General features: G+C 30.5%; 6 protein-coding genes across 6 annotated transcripts; 4 read left to right on the top strand and 2 right to left on the bottom strand.

Annotated features, from left to right (window-relative positions):
* Positions 1-84: 84 nt before the first annotated feature.
* On the top strand, positions 85-1,809 carry EIN_014980 (hypothetical protein; the record flags this gene model as incomplete). Its single annotated transcript, XM_004257092.1, has 1 exon — positions 85-1,809. One exon carries the CDS (start codon positions 85-87, stop codon positions 1,807-1,809), a length of 1,725 nt encoding a protein of 574 aa, XP_004257140.1.
* Positions 1,810-4,568: 2,759 nt separating this feature from the next.
* EIN_014990 (hypothetical protein) lies at positions 4,569-5,220 on the top strand (the record flags this gene model as incomplete). The annotated part of the gene is made up of 2 exons (XM_004257093.1): positions 4,569-4,901; positions 4,948-5,220. 2 exons carry the CDS (start codon positions 4,569-4,571, stop codon positions 5,218-5,220), a joined length of 606 nt encoding a protein of 201 aa, XP_004257141.1.
* Positions 5,221-5,724: 504 nt separating this feature from the next.
* On the top strand, positions 5,725-6,414 carry EIN_015000 (hypothetical protein; the record flags this gene model as incomplete). The annotated part of the gene is made up of 1 exon (XM_004257094.1): positions 5,725-6,414. One exon carries the CDS (start codon positions 5,725-5,727, stop codon positions 6,412-6,414), a length of 690 nt encoding a protein of 229 aa, XP_004257142.1.
* Positions 6,415-6,930: 516 nt separating this feature from the next.
* EIN_015010 (hypothetical protein) lies at positions 6,931-8,739 on the bottom strand (the record flags this gene model as incomplete). Its single annotated transcript, XM_004257095.1, has 1 exon — positions 6,931-8,739. The coding sequence occupies one exon, from the start codon at positions 8,737-8,739 to the stop codon at positions 6,931-6,933; it is 1,809 nt and encodes a 602-aa protein (XP_004257143.1).
* An 875-nt stretch (positions 8,740-9,614) lies between these two features.
* On the bottom strand, positions 9,615-10,217 carry EIN_015020 (hypothetical protein; the record flags this gene model as incomplete). The annotated part of the gene is made up of 1 exon (XM_004257096.1): positions 9,615-10,217. One exon carries the CDS (start codon positions 10,215-10,217, stop codon positions 9,615-9,617), a length of 603 nt encoding a protein of 200 aa, XP_004257144.1.
* A 1,447-nt stretch (positions 10,218-11,664) lies between these two features.
* EIN_015030 (thioredoxin, putative) lies at positions 11,665-11,925 on the top strand (the record flags this gene model as incomplete). The annotated part of the gene is made up of 1 exon (XM_004257097.1): positions 11,665-11,925. One exon carries the CDS (start codon positions 11,665-11,667, stop codon positions 11,923-11,925), a length of 261 nt encoding a protein of 86 aa, XP_004257145.1.
* Positions 11,926-13,274: the final 1,349 nt, after the last annotated feature.

Here is a 13,274-nt window from a genome sequence, read left to right on the forward strand (position 1 = left end):
TTTGAGGGTTGCACTTCTCTGGCAACAGTCACTGGGTTTGAAGCAATCACTTCATTTGGCGAGTCATCGTTCACAAAAACAGCAATGCCAACAATCACTTTTGGTAAGGCGGTGACCGAGTTTGGAAATATGGCTTTCAAAGGAGTTACAGTTGTTACAGATATTGCAATTCCAACAGTCACTTCATTTGGAACACATGTTTTTGATGGAATCACAACTCTGAAACACGCCGATTTGTCTGAAAATACAATGATTCCTGAGGGTACTTTTTCGGGATGCACTATGTTGAATAACGTTTCAAGAACACAGAAAGTTGCAACAGTTGGAAAAGACGCGTTCAAAGATTGTGCTCAACTTGAAAACCTCAATTTGTATGCGCCACTCACAACATTATCAGACACACTGTCCAATGTGATAAACTTGTTTTTCCATGGTACTGCGGCACCAGCAGCTCTCCCAACTGATTTGAACAGCAAACTGAATGTGTATGTCACTGAAAACTACACAGCCTCTGTGTTTGGAAAGTTGACTGTTCTCAAGGCGAAATGCACCAACTCTGAATGTGTTGATGTCACTCCTGATGTTGCACCAGCTGCAAAAATGGCAGGAGAAGTCACACCAAAGTGCAAAGCATGCCCAAACAATTTCTTGAGTGTTGATGGAAATAACTATTACTGCGAGTATGATATGGCAGTTTGTTTGTCCAAGCATCCCAATTGCAAAGTGTGTGCTGTTGATAAATGCTACCAATGCAAGGATGATAAATACTTGAAGGAAGACCTCTTTGAGTGTTTTGACAAGTGTGATGATGGGTATTTCAAAGACACCATAAACGAAAATAACCACACTTGTGGAAAATGTCAACCAGACTGCAAAACTTGCACTGATGGGACCAAATGCACTTCTTGTCCAGAAAACGCACTGCTTCTTGAAGACACTGGAAAATGTGTTACAGCCACTGAATGCCCATCTGGATACTACAAAGATAAAACAGCAGCAGCAACATGTAAGAAGTGCAAAACTGGAAGCAATTGTCTGACTTGTGAATCTGACACAAAGTGTTTGTCTTGTATTGATGGATTCTATTTGGCAGATGAAGGAAAATGTTCTGCATGTAACACAATTGCTGGGTGTGGGAAATGCAAGTCAGCCACCGAGTGCACTGAATGTACAACTGACAATCTCCAACCAGACAAAACTTGCAAAAAGAACTGCCCAGAAGCGTACTTTGCAAAGGATAAGGTGTGCACCGCATGTGTTGATGATTGCAAGACGTGCACCGAAGAAACCAAGTGCACTATTTGCAAAGAAGATGCTCTGATTGTTGAAGACACCAAAAAGTGTGTGAAAGGCAACTGTCCAGATATGTATTTCAAAGATAATGCTGAGAAGATGTGCAAGAGATGCACTGATGGTTGCAAAGTGTGCAGCAATGCAACTGACTGCCAAGAGTGTGTTGCACCAAAGATGTTGGAGGAGGGAACTATGAAGTGTGTTGAGAAATGTGGAGATGGGTTCTTCAATGTCGACAACAAAAAGTGTGACATGTGCATGGATAACTGCATGACGTGTGCAGCAAAAGAAAAGTGTGACAAGTGCAAAGAAAACTATTTTATTTCCGAAGACAAATGTGTTGACATGTGTCCAGAAAAGTACTTTGAAAAAGAAGGAAAATGCGAGAAGTGCAAAGACACATACAACACGCCATGCAAACAAGGCGACACCGAATGCGAGGTTTGTATGAACAAAAGTGGGACATTGAAGGTGTTAGTTGTAGTTGTGGTGTTTGTCTTGATGATTGCCTTCTAAGTTACTTTTTGGTTGGTTTTAATTTAAATCTGTTTTTAACACTTGAAATGTGTTGGTGATTAATTTCATAGCTTCAATGAATTATATAAATATAATATGTTATTAATTAATCGATTTAGTTTAATTTATTAGTAATTAACTATCTAATTAATACTTATTAAAATTTTTATATATATGGTATTTTTTTATTTAAAATAACTATAAATTGATATTATAAGTTGTAGTAAATTAAACTAATCAACAAAACTATAAATTGATATTATAAGTTGTAGTAAATTAAACTAATCAACAAAACTATAAATAAAAATCAAACCCATAATTATAAAAATTGGCAACAAGTATAAAGATAAAGAATAAAAAAATGGGAATTAGACCGTACGACTAGGATCATTCTTAGAGTATGTCACTTTCTATTTAACAAATAGAATTCACAAAATAGGATGAAGACTTTCATCACTTCAGTGCCAAAGGGAGATACGCAGCAATGCACGATGAACTGCTTGTTGAGGGGTCGAGTGCGTGCACAACACTCTGAGATGAGAGGCACTGAAGTCTGTCTGACTATTTTTTATGTATTTCAATTATTATATAATTATAATAATTAATATATTATCAAAGAATTAAATTGATAAAATAAGAAACAATCAAATCAAATTGAAAGACAATCAGATAAAAGCAAATTGTGAGCGTATTTCAACACGTGTTGGATTCTTACCTTTTGGTTTTTTGTTCTTGAGATTTTGATAAGCCCACCGTTTCTGTTTCTTATCGTCTTGCTTGTTCAGTGTGATGTATGTGACTGTTTTGACTGCCTTCTTTTGAAAAAGTGTGTTGTGTTTTGTTGCAACATTTTCAAACATTTCCAAGTGGATCACCATGCTTTCTGATGACTGTTTTAACACCAATTCCTTTTTATACAATGTGACACGTCTACACAATCCATTTGTCAAGACTCAATCCAAACTTTGAGTCTTGACAATTGGTACAAATACAACAATACTTCCATTTGAAAACACAACATACATTCATAATGTTGTTAACAAAAAATAAAAAACTATGATAAAGAAGTGAATTAGTTACTGCACCATTTTGAGAATCTCTTCAAGTACTTCAGAGCTGCCAGGCGCCTATTTCACGACCTTCTGGTTTTGGAAAAAGACAAATGTGGGAAGTGATGCAATCGAGTATTCAGCAGCATAATGAGTTGCTGTAGTTGCATCAACTTTGAAGAACTTGAGGTTTGTGTGTTCGTCAGCAAGTTTATCCATCATTGGCGCACTTGCCTTGCACTTTGCACACTCAGGAAAAGTGAGTGAAATAAATTTAACGGGCAAATTATAATATTTGGTTAACAATAAAGAAACATAAAACTTTCTTATAATATTTGTTTGTTAAATTGTGATATCAATTATTTTTCATTTGTTTTTAATTGTTGTTTCCAGATAGAGTATTAAATTGGTGCCAGAAACTTTGTTGGTGTCAAGAAATTATTGGATTGATCGATGTAAATATACAGGTTATAATGATTTGTTTTTTATTTGTTATTTTTTCTTGATATTATTTCATATGAAAATGCGTGATAAACTCATTTTAATTTTTATAATAAGTCTGGCACCCCGTAAATACTCAATCTCTAATATTTATAATTAATAAATTTATATTTAAAGAAAACATTAATTTTCAAATTAACGCCCTTGTTTTTTGAATTACATTCTGTTGTTAAACGTTATCTGGCATCTTTTGGACTATAAAGATTGGTATGTTTTGAGAAGCCTCCTAAAAAATCCAAATTAATTGGTTCGGGTTTTTTCACGTTTTACCTAATGCTCGATGTTTAAACAATATTAAAACTATTAAATGTCCACCATATAACTATTAATAAAAAAATAGCTTGTTTTTATAGTTTATATAATCATTTTTTTAATTGACTAGTATAATATATAGCATAAAAAAACTTTTAAAAACAGGAAAAATAGTTAATAAACATGAGATTACCCGAATTTTAGGCCAAATAAGTGTTGTCCTCTTGTTTTACAAGTTTTTAAACACTCAATAACCAAATTCCCGTTTGTTGAGTTTGTTTAATACTAAAATCACATATTATCTACAATTTTCAAAGTGGTCTTTATACACATTTTTGTATAATTTAATCTGATAAATTTTCAAAAAGCATATACGAAAATTTGGTAATTATTATTATTTATAAATAAATCATTCAATTATTTTAATATATTAATACTTTTTAATAATTTTGGTAAATAAATAGTTCACTAAATTAGTCTTAAACAAATATGAAAACAAAATCGACAAAAAAACGACTACAAAATCTGATTCAAAGAATATCCATTTTTCATACATAAATGTTGAATTAATTGTATTCCTTTTTAAAACTTATGTCATAAAATATTATTTATTATAACGATATTTTTAATACATTTATATATTCTTTCAAACCCAAAAAATCCATTTTTCAAAAGAGGTTTCCATTGCTTTCTGAAGAAGGACTTTTTCTGAATTACAAATACACAAAAATTTAAGGGTATATAAAACCTTGTAGAAACACTTTATCAAATAAAATTTAATGGGAAGCGATACTCCAAACACCAATTTTGATTGTTTTAATACCAAAGAACAAAAAGTGACTCGAAGTTATCTTTTTATACTTTCTTGGATTTTCAATATTGTTTGATTTTAAATTGTTGTTATTGGTATTCACACAAAAAGTGTTTTAAAGTAATCAAATTAATAACAAACAGCTCATGGCCATTCCATTTATGATTATAGCAATCAAAGGAAAAGAATATTTCCAATTTGGTGTATTTGAAAATGAGTCAAAAATTGTGAGTGCTTATTTGTCGCTTATTTCTGTATTACCAATATTTTGTGGGTGTTTCTTGATCACAGGAATTATTGTGACTATTATACATTTTGTTTTCAGACCAAAAGAAGAAACCGTCTTTTACCTTTTAACTTCATTTTCTGTTATAATTGTTGCCATTCCAATTATAAGTGGTGTTGTACTTCTTGCTGGATATTTTGGATATGTCAAAGAATACAATTGGAACGTCGAGAATGTGGAAATGGAAGACTTCGTTTGTTTATTTTATTATTATTAAATAAATATAGACTAATTTGTAGTATGTTTGTCATAATTACTATGGAGTTATTGATAACAACCAAAGACCATCAGACGACTGTTATAACGTAGTATTAAAAGCAGCAAAAGGTTACAAGAAGAATAGTGCTATTATTTGCTTTGTTTTTGGTGTTCTCTACTTTGCTTGGTATTTGTTAATGTACCCAATTTTCCTCAAATTCATTAAACCTAATACCCACTTGTTTTACAGAGAAAACGTTCAAAAACCAGCTCAAGAACAAGCCAATGAGGCCGCTCCTTTCTTTGGACAATAATTAAAAAGTAATTTTTAACGTGTTTCATTTCTTATTAATTACAAATTTCAATAAATCAAATACTATAAAACCTTTTTATTTAACGTTATATTTATAAATATCGAACAATGTTTAATTTGATTTCAACACCATTTGAAATTATTATAAAAATTAAAAACGTTATTAATTTCATCATTGAAATTTTAGTGGACTTGTATAAAAAAATCCAAATATTTTTTAAATATTTATAATTCTCAGAGATGAACAGTATGTTTTTGTAATATGAATTAAAAAAATGTTTTATGTAATTTAAAGATGAATATCACACAAATTAAATTCCAACTCCTTTTTAATTACAATGATAAATCATTATGTTCATAATATGTTGTGTTACTATCACTTAAGATTATAAAAACTTTTTATTTGATTTAATTCAATATTGCACGAACCAAAATGATTATTACAATAAATTAATAGCCACGTGTAACCACTGAAGAAAACTGAAATATAAAACTTACTTTTTCCATGTCTAATCCAGAGATCATTATTGTTCGAATTCAGGGTTTTGACAAGAAAGTGAGTGATGCTGAGATAAAGAAGCTTTGCGACAAGTATAAGCCGATCTCGTACGGCATTTCTCGGTTCGAAAGAAACACTGATTTGGGCTTTTTTCAAGTTGAGACGAAGACTGAAGAAGATGCTGCGAAGCTCATAACTGCGAAGAACAACACAAAGTGGGACAAACTCAAAATGTCAGCAAAGTATCTTAAAACTGACACATCAAAGAAAATTGTTATCTTTGGGTTTCATGGTCTGAACAAAACTGAAAAAGAAGTGCGTGAGTATTTAAAAGATTTTTCAGTGAAGAAAGTCGAGAAGATGATTGAAAAGAAAGGCGAATTGAATTCGTCGTATGTGAGTGTATTTGTGAAGGACATCGCAACAGCAGAGAACATGATCGACGACTTAAATAACACCGAATATGGTAAAAAGGAGATCACAGTCGTCGCCTGTCATGAAAATGGCAAACGCTTCAAACCGTGTTTCGTATGTGGAAAACTCGGCCACAACACAAATAAATGTCCACAAAAAGAAAAAGAACAACAGAACGACGAAAATGAGAAAAAATCCGAAACTGGCAAAAAGGGTGGAAAAAAAAGAGAAGAATTTCTCCAACAGAAACCTCCAAGAAATAATAAAAACCTGAAAAATTAAATTTTGTCTATGGTACTATATTTATAGTTTTATAAACTATACATTTTATATTTTTTAAATATAATAAAATTTAGTAAATTTTAACTATATGATAACCTAAACACTGTATAGTTAATTAACTATATACCCCATTAGCGAATTGTACTTGAGTTAGTTAACGACCTATATTATTAAATAATATAAATTAACTAAAATAATTAATAAAGTTATATAGTTAATTAATTAATTAATTAATATAGTTATATATATCTTATATTTTTTAAATTATATTAATACCATATTTTTATTATAGTCAGTTAGCTAACAGTATATATAGTTAATTAATTATAAGGTATATAAATTACTTTTCAAATTAGTCATATAGTTAAAAATTACTATAATTAGCCATTTCTATTATTTAATTTAATTATTTAAACTTAAATTAATTAAAAAACTATATAATATTTATAATCAAACAATCAAATATCTTATAGTATCACAATAGTTTTTTTTGCTATAAATCTGTTGGAAGTAATATTACGGCTGTGGTTTCAACTTTTTTGGTCTTCCACGTTTCTGTGTTTCAAGTTTATACACGGCAAACACTTTTGGGAAAAAGCCCTCCTTACTTTTAGTTGCGAAAATGGTGTGATTTGGTCCATATTCAAAAGAAGATTGAGAGGAGCTACACGTCATTATTCCTTGTACTTTTCTCAACACTTTTAAATCGCCATTCCCGACTTCACAGAGTTTTCTCCCTTCCCGCGTCCCAACGCAAAATGCGTTTTTGACACACGCAGTTTTGATGTTATATTTCTCTTTCTTGTCCACTCCACGTTCTCTTAAAACAAAGGTAAAGGCATTATTATCACTCACTTCGACCCCTTCATTCACTACACGATTGAACACAACCGCCCCAAAGACATCATTCTCGTGCTCGACAACTACTACAAACCCACTAAAGCACTGTGTGATGCGCTGGAAGAACGTCTTACTCCCACGACTGGAAGGATCAGTATTAGAATTAAAGACGCTCTCCCCGACGGATCTGCCGGTCCACTCAGATATGCAGAGTTTCTCTTTCTCCCCCAAGACACCTTCATTTGATTTTATTAATGTTTGTAAGTGTGGGATGCATCTTGTTGTTTTGAATGGGGTATAAACCGATTGGTCTGTTTGTGAGACGGGTGGGATGTAAAATAAACGTTTTTGTTTCTTCGAATCAGTCGACCCATTTGAACTGTCGCCTTTTTTTGAATTTTCATATTGAGCGTCTTTTAAATTCTCTCGTCGTTGAGTTTGAACGGAAATGTTGGTCGTGTTTTGTGTGGGTCGCTTGTTCAAATCAATAAGTACATTAAAGTCTTGATTTGATGTGACATTCCCAGACAAGTCTTCCGTTTCTGAGTTTATTTTATCATCACAACATTCGACCAGTGTTTGTTCGTCTGTGGCGTTCAAGCTGTTTGGTGTTTTTTTGTCATTGTTTTTGTTCATTACAATTTCGGGTGTTTTGATTTTTGCGTGTTTGCTGGCGGTGTGAGTTTTATCAGTTCCAATGGTTTGAATATATTCAGAACGTTCTTTTGACTCTTTACAGACTGAGTTTTCTGGGGCCAAATCAATTGGTTCTTGTTTTTCAAATAACATGATATCCTTTTCTTGTGGTGTTTTTTGTGAGATATTTCTAAAGTCGGTGTTATTCAAATTTGATACATATTCCGAGTTTGTGTTGTTTTCTAAAGGGTTGTTAAAACATAATAATGTCGGTGTTGAATTTTCGTGGTCATTGAGTATCACATTTAAATCTAAATTATTATTATTATTATAAAGAAAAAGGTCGGGCTCTGTTCGGGCTTGGCCCGAGCTCATGTTTGTTGAAACAAATTTCCTCTCTAGGTCTTGTTTTAGTGTTTCAAATTGTGATGTCAGTCTTTGTTTTCTTTTATTGTTAATTTGAATCTCAGTTTCCATCTTGTGCTTCTCTCGTTCGATCAATTTGGCGATCACGTCGTTTCGAAAAATAACAATTTTTATTCGGCGTTCTTCACATTCTTTTTTGTGTGTTTGTATAATCGACACGACATCCATTAAAGTTGCCCTCACATTCTCTAATTCTTTATTATAATCTAAACAAATTGATTCGTTGGAGTTTGCTTTTTTGATAATATCATTAAGTGTATTTATTGCGTCATTATCGTCTATATTATCATAATTGTGTGGAAGTATAAGTTGAACTAAAGAAACGTATTGATGTTTTTTAATTTGCATACGTTCAAAACATTTCTTAACGTCTGTATAAGACTCATCCAACTCGTCTTGGTGGTCTGTAAGTTCTTTTGACATAAAATTTATTAGTTTCAAATAGTTGTTAAGTTAAAGTATTTATATTGGAAATCTAGCTTATTTAAATTTTTTGAATCTACCCAATTAATTTTCTTATAATATTTATTCATTTTTTGATATTATTTAGTATTGTACTAGAACTTTATAGTATAAAATTATAATAATTTACTATTTTTTAAATAATTTTATTATAGTAAATAAATAATAATTTTTATTCATCCAAAAAAACTATTAAGATATTAATATATAATTAGATTTATTTGGTTAACTCTAATATCATAATATAATAAAAATAACTTTATTTTATTTAATTATAAAAATAAATAGAATTTGTATTAAATGAGAGTTGCTCCCCATTCAATGATATACTTTCCTTGTGGTTTTTTAACACTTTCGACTTCTTAAACACTTAAACACTTGTTTCCTTCTTGGCACTCACCAAACCCAACAAATATTCTTCACGTTGTCGAATCCTTTCACGTTGAGTGGAACCAACTTCTCGTATTGTTTTCTGTCAACTATTCTGACAAACATCTTTTAAAAGTTTTTCATCTCCTTTATCCAATACACAACGAAGTCGTTTCTTACTTTGACGTTCAGTCCAAGCGTTCCCAGAAATTTGTCGACATCATTCAGATCATTCATTTCAACATCAAAACCTTCTAATTTGCCATCAAACAGACTCTCCCAGAAGAATATATTAAAAATTCATTGTCTTTAATTGTTAAAACACAGGGTTCTGTCCCTCTTCCCAAATATCTTCTCGTCCATCTTAATATGTTTTCTGTTATTTCTGTCTTTGGATAGACTTTTGTGAGTTCCATTCTTTCAAATTTGAGTAAAATGTCAAACTCACCTTTAATGTTGTTTTCTTCTTACAGCAAAATGACTGGTTTTCTTTCAAAATATCTTCCTGCAAAGCCACTTCGTTTGGCAGTAATCGTCTTTTGAATGATTCGACTGATGCTTTCTTTGTCGATGTCGCCAATAACAAAGTGGAGACACCTTCCATGGAACATCTCTTCGATTTTTGGATTGTTATGGGTGTTGCGTTTGTCAGTGTTATAATAGACAAGTGCAACCAAATTCTGCACCAAATAATGGAAAAATTCAAATTCTCCAAAGTAATAATCATCTGTTTCTTCAAGTGCGGGTATAATATAATAAATGTGTTGACTGAGATAATCAGTGTCTAATTCATTTGAGGTGCTATCGACAAGCACAACAAAGATGTTATAATCAGATTTCACATATCCATTTGTTGGATAAAACTCTGAAGGTGGTGGTAGGTCTACCTTACTCCCTGCCACTATAATATCCTCTTTAATACCATTAACAATAATATTAGTAGTATAAACGAACTCAGTGGCTGTTTTTTGAGTGCTTTTTTGTTTGATACTCTTTTGAGTGCTTAAAGCCCTGCTAACCCCCAAAAATAATTTCAATTTGTTGTGTGCAAGACGCTTTTTAAGTGACATAATTCTGATTGGTTTAAACTTTATCGGTCTACTTTTTGATGGTATTTCTCCCATAGGAGTAAAAATTTTTGCAGACCATTATTTAGAAAACTTTACAGTTAGATGTTTTTAAAAAAATATTAAAGTGGTTTTACCGTTTTGTGTATTAATTTCTATGTTTAATATTTTTTATTCGACATGTTTTGTATTTTGCCGAATTTATTACAACAATTATTTTTTTAATTGGATTATTAAATATTGGTTATAAATAAAAATCGTTTTTGGTTGTTACATTTTACTTTTTGTTTGAGTTTCTATAATAGGTATATCTGTTACAAAATTTTTATCATATTTAATAGAATTGTGATTTTGATTTAAATTTATGTAAATATTAAAAGTTATAGAAAACATTATAACTTGTCTTTTTCTTTATATGTGCTTCGAGTTTATACCAAACATTGTATAAAATTTTCATCGACTTTTGTTTTTTTCAATTTTCAAATATCCTTAAAAGTGATACAATAATTTTAAAACTTATTTCAACAACAACATATTATAATAGAAAATGCAATCATCTATTAAACAGACTTTTATATGTATTATATTTTCAAGTTCAAGTAACCGTTGTGTTTTTTTTTGTTATTGATCAAATGTATTATGTTTTAATATATTTTGTAATTATTTACAAGTACAACGATAAATGTGTGTTTAGTTCAAACAATATTATTTAAAAATATCCCAATTATGCATGCTAGTTTAACCATGAACATTTTAACATACAATGGTCAATTTCTATTACCTAGAATAACCAAATAATATATCATTGTTTTTAATAACAAACGGTTTAAATGCCTGTAATTATATTAAACTCATTGTTATTATTAACTTGTTTTTAATATAAGTATTGATTATCACAATGAAAGTAGTTATACGTGCAACATATTAATTAATATCATGTTCTGTAAATACAACATAAATATATTTAATTGTGTTTTGATATAACTTGAAATGATTTTGGCTTAACATACATTCCGATTAGTTTATGCAGTAACTAAAAACGTCAAAATGGCAATATCTTATTGTGTTATTTGAAAAATACCAAAAATTGTTTATTAAAAATCTATCACAGACAAATTATAGTTATAAAAAATGGATAAAAATAACATTCTTATTGTAATGTTTTCGTATTTAACTTTTTAAATATACTGTTTATATTGATTGAATTAAATTTGTATAAAAAACGACCACACAACAAATAATATTTAATTAGTTTATTTATATAATAAAATTTATTTATCTATATTTTTACTATATCAAATACCAAACAATTAAATAATAAAACAATTTAAATGTAAACAAATAAATTAAATCGTGACAGTTTCATTGCAACATCTGGTCATTGGTAACTGTGTATTGAAACAATCGGTGTGTATTTAAATAACCAAACCACACAACTTAACATCAAGACATGCCAGTGACATACACTACCAATGTTGCAGAAGTGAAACAGACAATTGAAAACAACAAGAACGTTCTTGTCATCTTTTACTCTCCTGGGTGTGCAAAGTGCAAGGCAAGTGCGCCAATGATGGATAAACTTGCTGACGAACACACAAACCTCAAGTTCTTCAAAGTTGATGCAACTACAGCAACTCATTATGCTGCTGAATACTCGATTGCATCACTTCCCACATTTGTCTTTTTCCAAAACCAGAAGGTCGTGAAATAGGCGCCTGGCAGCTCTGAAGTACTTGAAGAGATTCTCAAAATGGTGCAGTAACTAATTCACTTCTTTATCATAGTTTTTTATTTTTTGTTAACAACATTATGAATGTATGTTGTGTTTTCAAATGGAAGTATTGTTGTATTTGTACCAATTGTCAAGACTCAAAGTTTGGATTGAGTCTTGACAAATGGATTGTGTAGACGTGTCACATTGTATAAAAAGGAATTGGTGTTAAAACAGTCATCAGAAAGCATGGTGATCCACTTGGAAATGTTTGAAAATGTTGCAACAAAACACAACACACTTTTTCAAAAGAAGGCAGTCAAAACAGTCACATACATCACACTGAACAAGCAAGACGATAAGAAACAGAAACGGTGGGCTTATCAAAATCTCAAGAACAAAAAACCAAAAGGTAAGAATCCAACACGTGTTGAAATACGCTCACAATTTGCTTTTATCTGATTGTCTTTCAATTTGATTTGATTGTTTCTTATTTTATCAATTTAATTCTTTGATAATATATTAATTATTATAATTATATAATAATTGAAATACATAAAAAATAGTCAGACAGACTTCAGTGCCTCTCATCTCAGAGTGTTGTGCACGCACTCGACCCCTCAACAAGCAGTTCATCGTGCATTGCTGCGTATCTCCCTTTGGCACTGAAGTGATGAAAGTCTTCATCCTATTTTGTGAATTCTATTTGTTAAATAGAAAGTGACATACTCTAAGAATGATCCTAGTCGTACGGTCTAATTCCCATTTTTTTATTCTTTATCTTTATACTTGTTGCCAATTTTTATAATTATGGGTTTGATTTTTATTTATAGTTTTGTTGATTAGTTTAATTTACTACAACTTATAATATCAATTTATAGTTTTGTTGATTAGTTTAATTTACTACAACTTATAATATCAATTTATAGTTATTTTAAATAAAAAAATACCATATATATAAAAATTTTAATAAGTATTAATTAGATAGTTAATTACTAATAAATTAAACTAAATCGATTAATTAATAACATATTATATTTATATAATTCATTGAAGCTATGAAATTAATCACCAACACATTTCAAGTGTTAAAAACAGATTTAAATTAAAACCAACCAAAAAGTAACTTAGAAGGCAATCATCAAGACAAACACCACAACTACAACTAACACCTTCAATGTCCCACTTTTGTTCATACAAACCTCGCATTCGGTGTCGCCTTGTTTGCATGGCGTGTTGTATGTGTCTTTGCACTTCTCGCATTTTCCTTCTTTTTCAAAGTACTTTTCTGGACACATGTCAACACATTTGTCTTCGGAAATAAAATAGTTTTCTTTGCACTTGTCACA

This window comes from Entamoeba invadens (genome assembly GCF_000330505.1).
Source record: "Entamoeba invadens IP1 unplaced genomic scaffold scaff_1105074724629, whole genome shotgun sequence".
Classification (NCBI taxonomy): Eukaryota; Evosea; order Mastigamoebida; family Endamoebidae; genus Entamoeba; species Entamoeba invadens.